The sequence below is a fragment of the Symphalangus syndactylus genome, chromosome 6 (genome assembly GCF_028878055.3).
Source record: "Symphalangus syndactylus isolate Jambi chromosome 6, NHGRI_mSymSyn1-v2.1_pri, whole genome shotgun sequence".
Lineage (NCBI taxonomy): Eukaryota > Metazoa > Chordata > Mammalia > Primates > Hylobatidae > Symphalangus > Symphalangus syndactylus.
The window spans coordinates 36,540,275-36,559,476 of record NC_072428.2 but is presented as its reverse complement, the minus strand read 5'-3'; the positions used below and the strand labels follow the sequence as shown (position 1 = coordinate 36,559,476).

At 45.4% G+C, this 19,202-nt stretch overlaps 2 protein-coding genes across 7 annotated transcripts in view; one reads left to right on the top strand and one right to left on the bottom strand.

The window, feature by feature from the left end:
• The window catches only part of NAV2 (neuron navigator 2), a 782,645-nt gene that overhangs the window by 357,008 nt on the left and 406,435 nt on the right, over window positions 1–19,202 (top strand). For 5 of the 6 annotated variants that reach the window (XM_055282147.1, XM_055282146.1, XM_063641913.1 and 2 more), the window contains exon 1: window positions 18,061–18,327. The exons of the other annotated variant lie outside the window; for it this stretch is intronic. In XM_055282147.1, the coding sequence (XP_055138122.1) occupies window positions 18,061–18,327 (267 nt within the window). Of the gene's footprint in view, window positions 1–18,060; window positions 18,328–19,202 lie in introns of those variants that run through there. 6 annotated transcript variants of the gene reach the window in all.
• Window positions 15,333–17,820, bottom strand: LOC129484328 (uncharacterized). The gene has a single exon (XM_055282155.1). The coding sequence runs from the start codon at window positions 17,818–17,820 to the stop codon at window positions 16,948–16,950; it is 873 nt and encodes a 290-aa protein (XP_055138130.1). The 3' UTR covers window positions 15,333–16,947.

Sequence of the window (19,202 nt, the reverse complement as noted above, 5' to 3'; positions counted from 1 at the left end):
GGAGACGGAGGTTGCAATGAGCCGGGATCACACCAGTGTACTCCAGCTTGGATGACAGAATAAAATAAAATAAAATAAAATAAAATAAAATAAAATAAAATAAAAGACACTAGATGACCTGCTTTTTTTCTTTTCTAATCCTAACTAAGGCCTTGTTCACTGAATCCCATTCTACTCCATATGCTAATGGTTCCTTGAATGAGGCTTGGCTTGCTAGGCCATAGCACAGGAGAGAAAGCATAATGCTACATGACACTGAGATGCTGAATCATGCCCCCATAACCTTCTCCTCCATACATAGAAATGCTCTCCTAGTTTTTTCAGCAGCCTACTTGAACATCAATCACATCAGGAAAAAACAAAAAAAAAAAAACTGGCTTGCCACTGACACAATTGTGCTAAGAATAATTTCTGTCCTAGCAGTACAGCTGGTCAGAAACACTTCCCAGTGTTTCCATCTGGAATTAGGTGTGAGGATTCAGGAAGTGCATTTGTCGATTTCAAGTCTGAACCTGGCATGAGCCTTGAAACTTGGAAGCCTGACAAAAACCCAAGAATCCTAGAGTAAACGTCCAAACACTGACCTGCCCAAAAATCTGTCTCATATTGAAGTCTCCTTCTCTTTTGTGTGTTGCATGACTCTCATTTAGTTTATTGTTCCTAGTTTTCCAGGAGTCAGAATTAAATATCAACCATATTTACTAAGGCAGAGCTTAGTTCAGCTCAGCATCTCACAGTGGGGTCCTCAGCCAGCATAACATCTTGATGATCAGGATCATGGTTTACTGGTTCTGGTTTGAAATTGGTTCTTGATGATAGTGGCTAGCTGTCTGGCTTCAGAGAAAGGATTGTTTACATTTTAATCTTCCAAATAAATAGATTATTCATCCACTCAAAAACTATTCCCAAGATGCTGACATTGCAGCAGGCATTGTGTTCCCTAAGCACCAAGGACTTTAAGCACAAAAAGACACCTTCTCCACCCTCTTGGAGATGATAGTTTGATTCAGTGGTTCCTAACCCTGGGCTGCACAGTAGAATCACATAGGGAGCTTCTTAAAAGTAGTGTTAAGATACGATTTTCCTCTTTAATCCTCACAATAATCCTACAATATGGATAGTGCTATTGTACACATTTCAAAGACAAGAAAACTGAGGCACAGATTGGTTGAGTCGCTTGCCCAAGGTTACACAGCATTGTGAAACTAGAATAGGACCACAGAAGGTGTGCCTTCAGAGAGCTGTACTTACCTCAGAACTATCCTGGAATACTATGCAGCCGTAAAAAAGAACAAAATCATGCCCTTTGCAGCAAATGGGTAGAGCTGGAGGTCATTATCCTAGCAAACTAATGTAAGAATGGAAAACCAAATATTGCATGTTCTCACTTATAAAAGGGAGCTAAGCACTAAATACACATGGTGGTAAAGATGGGAACAGTAGACACTAGGGATCGCTAGACAGGAGAGGGAGGGAGGTGGGCATGGGCTGAAGAAACAACTGTTGGGTTCTATGCTTTTGGCCTGGATGGTGGGATCGTTTAGACCCCAAGCCTCAGCGCCACACAATTTACCCATGTAACAAATCTGCACATATATCCTTTAATGTATAATAAGATTTGAAATTTAAAAAAAGGAACTGTCCTGCCTCTTCCTGAATGGGGCAATGCAGGAAGAGGCAAGATAGTTCTTTTTTTTTAATTTCAGATTTTATTATAGAGGAAAGATTAAAGGGCATGACATGTCTGGAGATGACTGGTGCAGGTGGCAAAAGAAAAACAAGGGAGGGAGGCAAGGATGGGGCAGGAGGGGTCTTGGGGACTCCGACTGGGACACTGGGTTTTATTCAGGCGATTGGAATAGTTACCACCTGTAACAACTAGACTGTGAAGGCATTTGCTGGGGGGCGCTCAGGATACATTTCTACACAACAAAAAGTAGGTCATTGTCTTCAGAAGAGAGCAGGGAAGGTGCAGATGCTTGTGATGGCAATCGGCTCTGACAGCAGCTCCGTGCTGAGTGGGGAGGAATGTGAGAAGGGCCTCCTGCTCCTTTTCCCCACTGAACTCTTGCTTTGACACGTTATCGTAACTCTGAGGTCAGTCCTAGAGTAGCTGGCTCTGTGCCCTCCTTCCCTGGAAGCTGCCTTGCCTACCCAGCACCTGTGCCCACTCCAATCATCAAGCCCACCAGAATCTTCACTACACTGTTGCTCAGAACCCACTCATCACAGCACAGGGCTGAGTGCTGATGGGGCTGCCATTGGAGGAGCTGCAAACCCACTTCCCTGCTCATTGTGTGATCCAGGAGAGAACCGGGTGTAATCGTTACACACAGGAGCCAGGGTTTGAATTCCAACTCCATCACTTAGCACGTGACTCTGAGCAAGCCCCTTGACCTCTAGGAAGCTCACTTTTCACATCTGTAAAATGAGGTGGCCATCCCTACCTTGCAACTTTAAGTGTTGGGGATATAATTCGCAAGGGACCTAGTAAATGTGTTGGAGGCCCTCAGTAAATGACAGCTGTTATTATGCCTGCTTAACTGCCATTACTGAATTCTAGATCCCCGTGGGCCCAGAGAGCCCTGGTGGAAAGCCACTGAATAAACCCCTTATTTTGCAGATGAGAAAGCTAAGCTTGAAGAGGGCAGTGGCGGCTTTCCCAAGGTCACCCGGACTGTGAAGAGCACAACCAGGAGCAGGAGCTACCTGTGAGAGGCCTCCTGGCTCCAACCACAGAGCAGGGGTGAAAAGTTCAGCTCCAGCTCGGCCACGGCCACCCATAGCCTTTGCTCTGATTTCCTCCCTCCACGATGGCACAGACACAACCTTTCTGGAAGGGTTTGTGTGGACGAGTAAGCTGTCATTCCAAAGTGCTGAAAAGTACTCCACAGGTGCCAAATCATGACTCTCCATGGATTTCAACACCTCGGTTGGCATGCCTTCCCACCAGATGCGAGCTTCATGTGGACAGTGCTCACGTGTGTGTGTGCATGTGAGAGAGAGAGAGAGAGTGTGTGTGTAGGTGGGTAAGAAAAAGGAGAAAGAGGGAGAAGACCACTTAGAGGATTCCAGACATTCTGAAGTCCTTTTCCATACCTGAACTCCAGGACATTGTGACTTAGCCCCCTGCCTTATGAAGAAGACCACTGCTAGCTACTTTCGCAGTTGTTCCAGACCCTACTTCCAGCCACCTGCTGGAGGAAGGCGTGAGGAAGGGCAACTGGCCTAGGGCCCCCACCCTGTGGCCCACAGTGAATCAGTGACACTATTGCTGAGATCTTCAGCAAACAAGGAGCACAGTCAGGAATTCTGTGCCAGGTTGCTGATGTCAAATGGAGTGTCTTAGAAAAGCATGGGGTTTAGAATCAGACAGTTAAGAATTTGAATGCCGGTTCTTCCTAGCTGTGTGACCTTGGGCAAATTACCACTTGTGTACCTCAATTTTTTCATCTGTAAAAGAGGGGAAAATATTACTTCCAAGCATTGTTTGAAGAAATTAAATGGGATGAAGACCCTGGTGCATAACTGTTTAGTTCTTACCCCATATGCTGCCACCAGCCCCAGTGGCTTCCTGTGCCTGGGTTACCGTGGCACCTGAGCTGATCCTGGTATGTTGATTTTACTTACGGATTTTGAAAAGTCAGAAAGATACCAGTATGAAGAGGTGGTCAGTGAAAGCAAAGCCTGTTTTCCAAGAAAAGGCATCTCACTTGGAGATGATTGCCTTGGGCACCTCGTATATTTGGGACAAAAGCAGCTATTGGTGATGAAGGGTAGGGATCTGCTTTTATCCCATATGTGATACTCCATAGCAGAAGAGTAGTGCAGCACCTTGAATAGATGACTTGGAGAAAACAGACATTCATAGCCTGACCATGCATTTCCTTGTGAACCAAGTTAGTTAGGCAAGAGGCCAGATGTGGAGAGATGTGGTCCAGGACTGCAATGAGAAAAGTTGAGCCCCTCTGTGCCTCTCTTGGCCTGCAGAACTGCAAGGGAAGTGTCTACAGAGAGCTTCCATCACACACTCTCTAGCTTCCTTTTCCTGCCTGGTCCATTGTGGATGCCCCAGCTCTGCACATACAGATCCCTTCCCCAAGATGCTGGAGGATCCCTGTGAGCCAGAGGGACAGGGATCCCCAGTGGGCTCATAGCCTCAGATTCTGGGCCTTCACTTAGTGTCTTAGCAATGGAAATTTCCACACATTCAGATATACCCACAGCAAGGAATCATGCGGTGGCCCTAAGGTAGGTGGGAGAGGAACTGTGGCTTGAATACTTAATGTGTGCCAGGAAATATAGTAATCATAATAGTAGCAGTGGCCATGTGTTAGTCACTGGTTTAGTGTTTTACCTATATTCATTTAATCATTCCAACAACCCTATGAGGGAGGGACTGTTATAAATTCTGTTTTACAGATGAGAAACCTGAGGCACAGATTAAGTAACTTGTCCAAAGTCACACTGCTAGTAAGTGGCACAGTTCAGACCCATGCAGTCACACGTATGCAATCAAATTCCAAAATTATCCTTTTAACCACTAAGCTCCACTGCCTCTCTTTAATCTTCCCCCTAAATCTGGGAGGTGGGCCTTATTACCAACAGAGATAAAGAACTGAGGCTCAGAGTGGTTAAGTGACTGGGCCAAGATCACACAACCAATTAAGTGCAAATATCTGTGAGACTCTACTTCACTAAATAGCTTCCAAAAGGGCAACCGAAACCCTGACATTATCTCTTACTCTACACAGAGAAGTGTGGGGTTGGGGACCCAGATTTTTACCCCTCAGTGCCCAGACCTCCACCCGAAGCACACTGGCAGGTAGGAGCGAAAGCCCTATTCTTGCCTGGTCATCCTCTTTGCCTTTCAGATCCTGGCCTCAAACATCTAAAGGGGTCTAAGATGTCTTACCTGCTAACCATAGCACTTGCCTCACTTAGTAATTATACATTCACTGATGTGGTTATGTAATTACAATTTCCCTGATTGGAAGCTCCACGAGAAAAGAATTTTGATTCTTACTAACATTTTATCACCAGTGACTGGCATGTTGCCCAGCATTTGGTAGCAACATAAAACGCTATTAGAATGAATGAATGAGTGTAGCAGCTATAAGGTTCTAGACTTACACCTGGCCCTCTGTCTCCATTATCTCAAATCCTCACAACTTCATGAAATAGTTGTCATCATTCCCATTTTACTGTTGAAGAAACCGAGGATCAGAGAAGTGAGGGGACCTTTGGCTCAATCAGTCAATAAGAAGTGAAGCCAGGCAGTGACAGTGAAGTCTGCCAGGTCCAGCCTTCGTGTTCCCCTCCTTCACCCCACTTAGAAAGGAACCTGGTAATAAACTATCTAAGGGGTTGGGGGTTGGTGGGGGGTCTGCCAGAGTTTCTCCTGTAGGGAAAGCAGAAGAAAATGGGGTCGTGGAGATCAAAGGCAAGGAAAGCGCTCAAATGGCCACGGTCATGGGAGGGGATTCTAGAAGCCTGCCTTTGATAACTCAGCAGGAAATCAGCCTTGTCGGCCAGCCGCCTTTGAAAACTGGATTCTGCATCCCCAAATCAGCCCTTTGTGGTCCCCCTTGGGAAGGATAAGACCCTAACAAGCAAACGATTCTGAATGGGAGTTAATTCAACATTCTGATGTTTTTTGAAAAGATGGACTTTGTGGAAATGAAGCCAGGATGATGATGATGCGTAATAGTTTTCACTGCAACGTTAGGGAGACTAACTTTGTTTGGTTCATATTTGAGGCACTTCCAGACTGCCTTGAAAAGAAAATTCTGATAAATGTGTGTGAATGTCTAAAATTCTTGTGCAATGTAGAGCTTCAAGAAAGTTGCCAGGCAATTTTTTGGAAAAAAATTTAATAGTGTCTTGCCCCACTGTTTATAAAACAATGTCTTTCTAAGCCAAAAAATAAAAGACAATTCCTGTGTATTTTGTTTTTTTCCACCCGTGAAGCTCTGAGGTTTTATTTGCCTTGGATTTGGAGAGGGAACGGAAATCAATGCAGCTGTTTATGGGCTCAAATCTTCACACAGCTTCAAATGCTCTCAGGGCCCAAAAGATCCTCATGGGTGTCTCTGTTTTGTTGACAGCTTTTAGACCATCCTTGAGCTCAGCCAAGGGGTAGCATTAACTGGAATTCCCTTTTACATGTGTCCTGCAGGGTTAATTTCTGACATCCCACTTTCCTCTCCATCTTCTCTGTTTCTGCAGGAGGAAGACTGTCTTGAGGCCACCAACGTCATTGGTTATAGAGGCAAGTTGATAGATCAGTCAGAAAAGAATTGATTTCCTAGTCCTTGTGCTCAGGGGTGGTCTTGGCACTTCTGTAGAGAATTATTCTGTGGGAGCCGCTTCCCTGGAAGGAAGGGAGAATAGATGGAATTTCTGGGGTAATAGTTTTTAGTTGTGTCAGAAAAGATCCCACTTGTCAGTGACTTTGTTATACAGATAATCTCCCTTTAACTAGAACTGGATTTTCACTGTTTGGTTGCTAACATAGGTTTTGTTTATTAGTTTGGGAGAAGGAGCTCAATTCTCCTGCCTGAAAAAGGAGAGGGCAGAGATGAATGTAAGCTAGTTTTCTGCATTTCCATGTCACCAACATTTGCACAGGGCTTGGTTCACAGCAGGGCTTAATAAGTGTCCTTTGAGGCCGAGCACACGCAACTGTAATCACAGTACTTTGGGAGGCCAAGGCGAGCAGGTTGCTTGAGCCCAGGAGGTAGAGACCAGCCTCGGCAACATGGTGGAACCATGTCTCTATGAAAAATACAAAAATTAGCTGGCACAGGAGTGCATGCCTGTAGTCCCAACTACATGGGAGGCTGAGGCAGTAGAATTGCTTGAGTCCGGAAGGAGGAGTTTGCAGTGAGCCGAGGTGGTGCCACTGCACTTCAGCCTGAGTGACAGAGCACGACCCTGTCTCAAAAAAATATATATATATATATATATAATAATGATAATAATAATGTGTCCCTTGAATAAATAAAAGGTTAGAACAAATGAGGATATTTATTTGAAAAATAAAGGAAATCCCATGGAAAAGTAAGTTAAAACCACCCATAATTCCAACTTTTAAAAATAATGACGGTGAAACCCCGTCTCTACTAAAAAAAAAATACAAAAAATTAGCCGGGCGTGGTGGCGGGCGCCTGTAGTCCCAGCTACTCGGAGAGGCTGAGGCAGGAGAATGGCGTGAACCCGGGAGGCGGAGCTTGCAGTGAGCCGAGATCGCGCCACTGCACTCCAGCCTGGGCGACAGAGTGAGACTCCGTCTCCAAAAAAAAAAAAAAAAAAAAAAAAACAAAAAAAAATATATATAAAATAAGAAATTAATAGTCCCTAATTTACCCCTCAGAAAGAACTGCTGTTAACAATTTGACATGATTACTTCCTTCTTTTTCCTTCTCTTTATAAACATATTTATTTATACATATGTACACACACATAAATATATTAGCAAAATAATTTTAACAGTACGCTAACATATATAAATAATAAAGAAAATAATATTTTTTAATTACAAAATGCATACCAAAGCTGTAATTTTTGTTAAATTATACACTATTGAGGTTTTCTTAGGCCAACACATCCTTTTATTAGCACAGACCTTCATGAGTTAACTCTGCTCCAAATCGTCCTCTCAGAGTCCTAAACCCTGGGCACTGGGCCTCTTCCTGGAGGTCAGACATTGACCAGGAGCGCCTCTTCCATCTGAGGCTCACCAGGCTCCATGCCTGGGGCAGAGTCAGAGGGTAGGTATGAAGGCTTCCAGGATGACAGCAGTAACCAAAAGAGGAAATGTGTTGAGAGAGCCGTGGGGAGGTGGGGAGCATCGCAGCTCAGTGCCTGGTGGCCCTGCAGGAGCAACGGGTAGAGTAACAAGTAAGGGTCAGGCTGCCTGATGCCACCCGCAGCGCTGGAGCTGAGGCGGCATTTGGGGGATTACCTGGCTGTGTTTGGACTGCATGGGCAGCTGGACTGGCTGAGTGTTTCTGTCAAAAAGGAAATCTCACTCAGAAAGTAATAGAAGGCCTGGATTTTTCCAGATTGGCTGTTAACATAGATTGAAATTATCCAGATTATTGCCTCAGTAATCCCCCACTGTAAAGTGTTGTGAGAGCAAAGCCTTTGCAGCATTTCATAAAGCTGTGTTTTTCAATTCATCTGCATCCAGAGAGCTTTCTCAACATTCTACTGCCGGTGCCCACTCCCAGAATCTGATTTCATTGGTCCAGCGTGGGACCTGGACAGCCTTAGTTTGTGGATTTCCCAGGTGACTCTAATGTAAAGCCAAGGATGCAAAGCAAAGGGGAGGACCACTAACTCAGAGTAACCTCATTGCTTTTTTCAAATGCAGACTCAGAGCTTCAGAATTCTAGGTCTGGTTTTTTTGGGGGGTGGGGTGAGAGGGGGTAGGTATCTTTTCTTTTAACAAACAGCCTGGGTGATTTTTAGGCTTCTTGTTTAAGGAGTACTGGTCCAAGTTGTCTTTGCCTCCAGATGAACAGAGCAGGCAGCCCTGTCTCAGAGCATGAACATCATGCAAAGACCACCCCCTGTAACTGGTGATCTTTCCTTGCCTTATTATTAAGACCACTGTCATTAGCAAACTGGGTGACTACCAAACCTTTCCACCCATTTCCTCAACTTAAAATGGACCCATGCTGCCACCACTCAGGAGTGCTGTGGGGATTCATTTAAATGCTATATATAAGGCAGATCTTAACCGTATCAGAAACAGGAAGTTACATTATCATTTCCATGCTTATCATTATGATGGCTATTCCTTTGATAGTATACTGTCTAGTGTCCAGAGTCCAGGCACTGGAGTCAAGTCCTGCTCTTCTACTTAATTGGCGGTGGGATCTTAAGTAAGATACTCAAACCTCTCTGGGCCTCATTTTTCTCTTTTGTAAAATAAAAATGAGAATAACTATCTACCTCATGAAATTGTTGCGAGAATGAGAGATCATGTATGTAAAATGCTTACCTTAGTCTCTGGCACATAAGAAGAATAACTTCATAAATTACAGTTCTTATCATCATCATCATTATTATTGGGTCAACTCTGGTTGCCTAGTCATATGTGTGGGAAGAAGAATAGAGGCCGGGCGCGGTGGCTCACGCCTGTAATCCCAGCACTTTGGGAGGCCGAGACGGGTGGATCACGAGGTCAGGAGATCAAGACCATCCTGGCTAACAGGATGAAACCCCGTCTCTACTAAAAATACAAAAATTAGCCGGGCGTGGTGGCGGGCGCCTGTAGTCCCAGCTACTCGGGAGGCTGAGGCAGGAGAATGGTGTGAACCTGGGAGGCGGAGCTTGAGGCAGGAGAATGGCGTGAACCCGGGAGGTGGAGCTTGCTGTGAGTAGAGATTGTGCCACTGCACTCCAGCCTGGGCGACAGAGCGAGACTCCGTCTCAAAAAAAAAAAAAAAAAGAAATAATTTTTAAATATCAATTTGAAACTGAATTAACTAGACCTCAATTGGTAGAAATAAATAAATAAATAAATAAGTCTTCTGTAATAGTGAAAAAGTGGGTGGAGAATTAAAAATAACAAGCAGACAAACAAACAAACAAACCTTGCATGTCAGATCTAGCCTAGAATCTGAACATACTCATCTCAGTCTCACCTTTACTTTTTGCAGGTAAAGCCCTAGGTGGTGCTCACTCCAAAATACCAGCTAGAGCCAACTGTTTGGACTGGAGAATCCAGACGTTTTGATTTCTCTCTCCCTATTTGACCTCTTTGCCCACACATATAATTGATACTTATCTTTTATTTACATTTTTCCTGGTCCCAGCTCCTTGTTAGAAGACATTCTTAATTAAATTTGCCTGGTCATTCTATCTCACATCAAACAGGAAATCCAATTCCCTGTCTGTCCAGGATTCTGCAAATCACTGAATGAGGAGCAAGGGTGATGGGGAAGAAGCACAATTTCATTCTCATGGCCATCCCTGACTGCATTTCTGCTGCCATTAAACTTAGGATCTCACTCTTGTCTATCTCTTTTCTCTGTTCTCTTCCTTCTGTGCCAAAACAACCCCAAATTCAAAACTCATCTCTTTAAAAAAAAAATAATAATGTTCCCCCACCTAAAGAAAAATCAAGTCACTCCAAGTATTTGGTAGCATAGCAGGCTGTGCTGCTATTTTGGGAAAATAAATGGGTTTTACTTTGGCACTTTTGTCTGTGTTTTTTGTCCTCCTCAGTAGGCTCTTCACACTGCTCTGGCTACTCCATTTTTTGGGAGCCCTTCATATTGAACTGCTCCCAGGAAATGGAATTTTTCTCACTTATTATAGATGACAATATAGCTTGACCCCTGGACTCTAGGCTGACCTTCACATATCCAAATGCTCACTAATGTATCTCTAAGACCATATACTCAGAGGACCTCTTGAGCAGCTTAGAACTGGCAGACTTTGAAATCTCAGACTTGGCACTAATAGATATTAGTGCCTGAATATGGAAGGAAGTGATATGTGATTTATATTTCCACTGATATGATTTATTTACACAGCCTTCTCCCACCTACAGAAAGTGAAAGTAGGCACAGTCTAAGTTTTAAATAAGAATCCTTTTCTTCTATTACATTATATTTAGCCATTGTTTTATTGAATATAGGCTTTCCTCTAATCCTTTGTGGGATGAGGCAAGATGTAAACAAAGGAATGTTTCCTAGACTTAACTTACAGAAGTAGGAGAGTGGAACATACCTCTCAGAGTTTCAACACTAAGGGTAAAAGCAAAAAACTTCTATTACTTTAGGTTTTTTGTTAGAAAATTAAATTAATCAACATAACTAATAACCCCACAAATAGTTGACCCTCCTTTGTGCCTGGTTTATCATTGTATATTTTGTGCTGCCTCTATTGGAGTATTGGTTATATTGTTTGTCATTCATTTATTTCCCTGTTTGGTTTCCCTACTAGATTGTGAGTTGCTTCTGTTTTTCAGTTTCGAGAAAGGACAAACCTCAGGCCGAGAAACAGCAGCTACATCCTTCTTTGAAACTTGAGAGCAGAGAGCAATAACTTATTCTTATCTGCTCTCCATCATAATGCCCAAAGCCAGGCACATAGATGGCTTGCAACAATTTATTCCTTGGATTAATTATTGAGCCACTGATTAATCAATGGTTTGCTACCTGCAGTCATGCACTGCTTAATAATAGGGATATGTTCTGAGAAATGAGTCTTTAGACTTTTTTGTTATCGTACAGACATCATAGAGTACATTTTCACAAACCTAGATGGGATAGCCTACTACACACTTAGGCTATATTCTATAGCCTATTGCTGCTAGGCTACAAGCCTTATAGCATGTTGATGTACTGATTACCATAGGCAATTGTAACACAATGGTATTTGTGTATCTAAACATAGAAAAGGTACAGTAAACATATAGTACAAAAGATTTTTTTAAAAGGTATACTTGGATAGGGCATTTACCATGAATGGAACTTGAAGGACTGGAAGTTGCTCTGGGTGGTGAGTCAGTGAGTGAGTGGTGAGAGAATGTAAAGGCCTAGGACATTACTGTACACTACTGCAGAGTTTATTAACACTGTACACTTAGGCTACACTAAATTTATTAAAAATATTTTTCTTTCTTCAATAATAAGTTAACCTTAGTTAACTGTAACTTTTTTACTTTATAAACTTTTAAATTTTTTGACTTCTTGACTCTTGAAATAACACTTAGCTTAAAACACATTGTACAGCTATACAAGAATATTTTCTTTATATCTTTATAAGCTTTTTTCTATTAGTTTTTTTTTAACTTTTTCAACTTCTTAAAATTAAAAATGAAGACACAAACAGACACATTAGCCTAGGCCTAAACAGGGCCAATATCACTGTTTTCCACCTCCACATATTGTCCCTCTGGAAGGTGTTCAGGGGCAAAAACACATATGGAGCTGTCATCTCCTATGCTAACAATGCCTTCTGGAATACCTCCTGAAGGACCTGCCTGAGACTGTTTTACAGTTAATGTTTTTAAGTAGAAAGAGTACAGTCTAACATAACAATGAATAGTACAGTAAATACATGAACCCATAACATAGTAATTTGTTATCAAGTATTTATCTTCAACTATATAAAGTATTAGGCACTGTACATGGTTGTGTGTGCTATACCTTTATAAAACTTGCAGCACAGTATGGCCACTAACATGAGTAATGTGTTGCACTACAATGTTGTGACTGCTACTATGTTACTAGGCAATAGTAATTTTTCAGCTTCCTTATAATCTTACAGGACCACCATCATTATATGAAGTCAGTCATTGACCAAAACATCATTATGCAGTGCGTGACTATATTTATTTGACATTTAGTCTGGGTCATTGACTCAAATGCCTATAAAACACACATACACACATACATACCCCTCACACTCTAGCTTCTGCAAGTACGGGAACCCTCAGCCTTCGTTCTCAGAAAAAAAGCCCCAGAGGTTACCATTATGCATACTGATTTGCACACAGACCCATCTGGAAGAAAGTTTGAGATTGGAAGTGGGTCACTGATAGGGTGAGTAGATGAGCAGACTTTCTAAAGAGATGTCTTAAGGTTCTTACCTCACTTCTCTGCAGTATGAGATGGGTGACCTCTCAACTCAGCCACTACTAAAAGGTAAGCCTTTGTGTCATCTCAGAGATGTCTCATAAGTTGCCAACCCATTTGTAGAAAATTAAGGAAAAGTGCATTTTTTTTACTCCCAAATAAACTTGTAAATATTTTGCTTTTTATATTATTCAAGAAACTTTGCAACATTTCCCCACATCATGTATAATCTAGAGTCTCCAAAGGCTGTAGACCTTTCCCCCCAAGATCCCTGCATTTTTTTATGACAGGCTGGGGCTTAGATGTTCCAGGCTTTTCACCGGACTGTCTTCTTGGGAGGTCAGGCCAACAGGGGTCTTTAACTAAGATGAAGGATGGGTTGATGGAACTGGTCACTCACAGGTCAGCTCTGAAGCCCAATTCACACTCAACTAATCACAAGTGGCTGATGTTGAGGAGCGGAGAGGGGTGCAGCTGGTACTTCCTGATCTGAGGACGGCTCTTAAAACCAGGGAACTATCCAGTCTCTCAGGATGATTCAGTGGTCCTGAGAGCTTTGATAATACATTTCAATTTGGCCTATCACTGACATTTGGGTGATTTTGCAAGTTCTGAGCCAGAAGAAAAATAAAGAATGGTTGTCAAAGTTGGAATTTAAAATGGTAGGCCATTTCAACTTGGCATACTTGTCCATAGTGCGTATAGTAAAAAAAAAAAAAAAAGAAAAGAAAAAAAGTTATTTTAATAGCTGGATAGTATATTCTTTCCAGAGCAGCTTGCCATTCTCTGAACCAGTGGCTTCCGTTAGCCTCCAATGCTTGCAAAACATTGATTTAAAATGACGTTTTTCATGTTAACACAGTATCAATGTGTAAGAAGTAAACTTATAGGCCGTTTTTATAATTTGAGATTATCTTATTTAAGTAAGAAACTTACAATTATCTCATTTATCCTAGGAGAAAAAAATAGCTTCCCCCCCACCACCCATGTCTGGTTAGTATGATAAATTATTTTGCTTTAAATAAGAAAAATGAAAGTTTATAGAAAATATATAAAAGGAGATAGGGCCGGGCGCGGTGGCTCACACCTGTAATTCCAGCACTTCGGGAGGCCAAGGCGGGCGAATCACGAGGTCAGGAGGTCAAGACCATCCTGGCTAACATGGTGAAACCCTGTCTCTACTAAAAATACAAAAAATTAGCTGGGCGTGGTGGCATGTGCCTGTAGTCCCAGCTACTCAGGAGGCTGAGGCAGGAGAATGGGGTGTACCCAGGAGGCGGAGCTTGTAGTGAGCCAAGATTGTGCCACTGCACTCCAGCCTGGGCAGCAGAGTGAGACTCCGTCTCAAAAAAAAAAAAGATATAAAAGGAGATAAATCTTTGGGAGGCCAAGGCGGGTGGATCACTTGAAGTCTAGAGTTCCAGACCAGCCTGACCAATATGACGAAACCCCGTCTCTACTAAAAATACAAAAATTAGCCAGGTGTGGTGGCATGTGCCTGTAATCCCAGCTGCAGTAAGCCAAGATCGCGCCATTGCACTTCAGCCTCCAGCCCGGGAAATTAGAGCAAAACTCGGTCAAAAAAAAAAAGGAGATAAATAATGCTCCAGGAAAAAGCAAATAGAATTACTAAAGGGAAGAAGAGGCAGGAAAAGAAAGAAATTTGGAAACAGACTAAAAGATTCACTTGTCCTCAAGTGAAAGATCTTTCATCAAGAAAAATGAAGAATTATCAGACTTTAGTTATATAAAACACACAGGGTTAAGGGAAATGCTCATGTTTACCAATCCCAGAACATTAGAAATACTTTAAAAGAAATACCGTTTTTCATATTTGTGCATATTTGAGGGTCTCAGAACCCCAAAATGACCTTGGCAGTAAATACAATTTAAACAGGAAATCAAAGATGGCAAATATATAATATGTATTTCACTATTTCCATTTCTATACCCATAGCAGACATTATCAAGTGATCAGGCGGCTATTTCCAACTAGATGGATGCACTCTGAGATCCTTTTCAGTAGATGGTCCTTAAGATGAAATCCTCCTGCTGTCTCTGCTACTGAAAGCGTGATCTTTAGAACACCAGCATGGGCATGACATGAGAACTTACTCGGAAAGCAGAATCTCAGCCCCATTCTAGATCAACTGAATCTGAATCTGTATTTTAGCAAGATCCCCAGTGATTCTTAGGCATATTAAGATTCAAGAAGTTCTGGAGATGCACTGAATGCATGATATATTCATTAGGGCAGAAGATCTCAAGTTTTAGTATGCATCATAATCACTAGGTTGAACACTATTGAAACACAGATTGCTGGGCCCCATCCCCAGAGCTTTTGGTTCAATAGGTCTGGGTGGGGTTTTCAAACAAGTTTCCAGGTAATGCTCCTGCAGCTCCAGGGACCACACTTTGAGAACCACTGCATTAGGGCCATGGGAATACTTTGGAATATCTCCCTGATCTTTAGAAGCTGAAGATTGTGATATCTTTCCACAAATCTTGGTACACTGGTCAGAACTAGAATTCAGGGCAGGCAAAAGAGTCCCAAAGTTTATAACATAATATTTCGTATGTCCTTATGTTCCTAAATCTAAAAGACCATCTCTCCTTCTTGAGGGTCGATGCTAGCATCATTCAATCATTCATTCAATATAAATTTTGGGTAGCTATTCTGTCCACAGCTTTATGCTCCATACTGAGAAGATCTAAAGAAAGTTAAAACACAGCTCCTAATTCCAAGATGTTTATTCTCTAAGATGAAAATGAATGCATGAAACAATAAATAACAGGTTAAATAATGGGATACAACAGTATGGGAGGTGGCATCAGATGGCAAAGGGCAAAGTGTTAAGTAAGTAGCATGAATGACGTGTGACTTGATTTCAGAGAGAGGGGGAGGATAACTGAAACAGACATAGACAGGGCCGTGCATTTCAGCCTAACTAGAGTAGAAAGTTGCTGCCTAGAATAGCTAAGAAGGTGCCTTCTCATTTCTTAATGCTTCAGAGGTTAAGACTTTGATGTTTCCTCTGGTCTGAGATCTTTGTCACTTTGGGCCACTATAACAAAAATACCATAAACAGGATGGCTTAAACAACAAACATTTATTTCTTACAGTACCAGAGGCTGGAAGTCTGAGACTAGGATGCCAACACGGTATCAGGTTCTTGGTAAGGGCCCTCTTCCTGGTCCACAGAAGACTGCCTTCCGCGTCCTCACAAGGCAGAAAGAAAGCATCTCTCTCCTGTCTCTTCTAATAAGGGTGCTAATCCTATCATGAGGGCTCCACTGTCTTGACCTTATTACCTCCTGAAGTTCCCCACCTCCTAATACCATCACATTGGGGATTAGGCGTTTAACATGAATTCAAGGGGGACATAGTTAATAGCATCTGAGTTATTCTAAATCAATGCTATCAGCACTGAAGATCAGGCTATAGGGTGGGGACAAAGTGTCCTGGAAACAAAGAAGAAAGATAAATAGTTTATAAACAGAGATGACTTTGGGGGAAAGCAGCAGTAATTTAACAAAGGGAAAATAAAACCTAGCTTTTATTGGTCTCCTACATTGCCAGGTACTTGTGCTAAATGACTGTCATGCACCAACCATCTCCTTTAATCCAAACAACAGCTCATTAGGTAAATGTCGTGAAACCTCCACCTTACTACATGTGAAAACAGAAGCTCTATAAGGATGCATGTAAGCTTAAGTAACTTGCCCAATTCTAATCCAAGCAGTTCTACAGGGTGGGAGGCTCCTCATTCACAAATCGCGAAGTCTGGCCTGCCTGATCATCTCTCAGTTTCCTTCTTATTCTCAGACACTTTGAGTCGGCGAGGAAACCACAGAGCAACCCAAACAGCGAATTCGAGTCGAGGAACCTGTTGGGGCCAGTGCGTCCCAGGCGCGGACAGGGAGGGGCTCCATGAAACGCAGCAAGGTTTGGCCAGAGCCTGCCGGGGTCATGGAGCCTCTCCCGGCTTCTTCAGGCCACTCTAATTACAGAGTCTGTGGTAGGTTGCGTGGAGGAGCTGTCTCAGGGCGGGAAGCTTCCCTGCGTATTGTATTTGCCTATAAATGCGCAGCCTTTGAAAACTGGAGAGGAAGCCGTTGGGAGGCCCCCCGCCCGGAAGGGCAGGCAGAGAAATGGCTGGCGCGCTCTTAACGCGGGAGACGAGCTTCGGACCTGCCCAAGCCAGATGGGGGCAGCGAGGCTGCGGGCGTGACTCCGGAAGACTCAAACCGTTAAGGTGACCGGAGCAATTTGAAAAAGGAAACAAACTTCCCTCGAGCCGTGCCCGCGTGGCTCTGGGGCGGACGGTTGCGCTCGAAAGGGCATTTTTCAAAAGAAGGGTTTCAGGGACGCAGGGGTGTGGGCCCCTAGGGAAGCGCGCGGCCGGGGCAGTGCCGCAGAGCGGCCACCAGCCCGCTTTGTACTCGCGGCCAAGCGCGGCCCCAGAGTTTCCGCGGCGGCCAGAGTTGAGGCCACGCCCTTTTTGCAGTGAGACCCGCGGCCGCTGATTGGCGCACCGTGGACCAATGGGCGCGCCGGGGCGGCCCCGGCTGTCAGCGCGCGCCGCAGCAGCGCCGGCCGCAGCCTGTCCTCCCCTGCGCTGAGCCCCGCAGCCAGCGCAGCCTTCCCGGGAAGCGCGGCGGCCGCTCCCGAGCGCAGCCTTGCCCGGCCCGCCAGCCGCTGGTCCCGGCGCCCGCGCCCCGCGGCCACAGCCTTGCCGCGCTCTAGCGCACGGAGCGTGTGCAGACCCGCAGGCGCTAAGGTGCTCTCAGTCCGGGGGCCTTCTGGGCAGCGGTGACTGTTACCCCAAGAGAGACCTTTCGGGGGTTCTCGCCGAGCCTCTGCTGCGTCGCGGGTGACACTGCGGTGCTCGCGAGCAGGGCGGCAGCTGCCTCTGGGTGGAGACGTCTTGGGACCCTTGCGCCCTTCTCTCCTTCCTTCGCTGCTCTCTCCTTTCCTTCCTTGGCTGCTCCCTCTTTCTCCCGCCGGCTCACACCCGTAGCCTCCGGAACGGGACTCGTGGGTCGTCGCCGCCTCTGTCTCTTCCAAAGGGGCCTCCACACTTCGGAGATGCAGTGACAAGTTAATATGGGCGTCCAAGCCTCTGTTTCCCAGGAGGAAATTTGCAAGAGGCGGCAGCCCTTGAGCGCCCAGAGCTCTTGAAAGGCCACTCAGGAGAGGTGTGAGACCCGGCTGCAGCATCCGTCCAGGTGGGACCCGCTGAGCGCCGTGGCCAGTCCCCCATTCCCATCCCGGCACCCCAAAGGCGCGCTCGCCCGATTGCTTCGAGTTCCCCAACCTGGGGATTTTTTTTTAGCCGCTGGTGGTGGGCGCCTAGTGGGCTAAGGCCCGGCGCCTGCTCTGCTACCCGCGCTGCCTTTAGCGGTCGCCCCCGCCGCCGCTGCCAGGGACGTGCTGGGAAAGCCCAAGCCCCGGGAGAAGATGCCGGCCATCCTGGTCGCCTCCAAAATGAAGTCGGGACTGCCCAAACCCGTGCACAGCGCCGCGCCCATCCTGCACGTTCCCCCGGCCCGGGCCGGCCCCCAGCCCTGCTACCTGAAGTTGGGAAGCAAGGTGGAGGTGAGCAAGACCACCTATCCCAGCCAGATCCCCCTGAAATCGCAGGTGCTACAGGGGCTGCAGGAGCCAGCGGGGGAGGGGCTCCCGCTGCGGAAGAGCGGCTCGGTGGAAAACGGGTTCGATACCCAGGTGAGAGGTGCCGTTTGCCGGGGTACTGTTCTGGGAGGATGGATGAATAGTTCTTTCGGGATGGTGTGGGAGAAAGGGCTACCATGTGGTCAGGGAAGGGAACCATTCCCCTAAGGTCGGCAGGTTGGGGGATGCGCGAGGAGAGTGGGCCGGCCAGTGGGTGTGGCCCGGGTGCCAGAGGTTTGCCTAAAGAGCTCTTCGAGACCTGGGATGGCGGGCATGTCTGCAGCATCTTCCTGGGGAGGAGGAAAGGTCGAGATGTTCTCAAAAAACGTGTGCATCGCTGGAAATGTGAGGTCCTGCATGTTGAGGTCCTGGCCCTAAGAAGCCAGTATCCGCAGCAGCAGCTGTGTGTCTGTCTGGCGGTTCCGCAGAGATTCTGTTCCGGACAGGGAATGATCTGAGGCCCCATTGGGTTCGACGCCCACTAGCCTGGCTGTAAGATCCAGGAAGAAAAGGGGGTCGCGGGTGGCAGTGAACCTTCTTTCCCCTTGGCTTGAAGATGACCTGTCCCTGCCCCATCCTGCGGGGTGAAGGGATTCCGGGCAAGGTGCTGGGACTGCGGTACTAGTGCACCAGCCGAGGCCGGCAGCTGGAGACTCCTAGCGCCTTGGCTGGCTGTTGCGGTGGGGGTGGGGGTGGAGGTGGCTGCCTCAGAATGGCGGCCGAAGCTAAGCCCCTCCTTCCTGGGTGGTAGATCCTGGTGTTGGTAGCTCGAGTGACGGGGAGTGGGGATGGGAGATGGCTTGAAGAGAATTGGTGACTCCTACCTTTCCAGACAGAGCCTGCATCACTTAATTCGGCTGGGTGACAAGCCCTGGCCCTGCAATCTCTTTTACAGAAATTAGCAAGGGCCAATCAGGTTCTCTTGGTCC

Bases quoted from the DNA above. Each gene is read 5' to 3' on its own strand.
- LOC129484328 (XM_055282155.1), bottom strand. From the start codon at position 17,820: ATGCTGCAGCCGGGTCTCACACCTCTCCTGAGTGGCCTTTCAAGAGCT.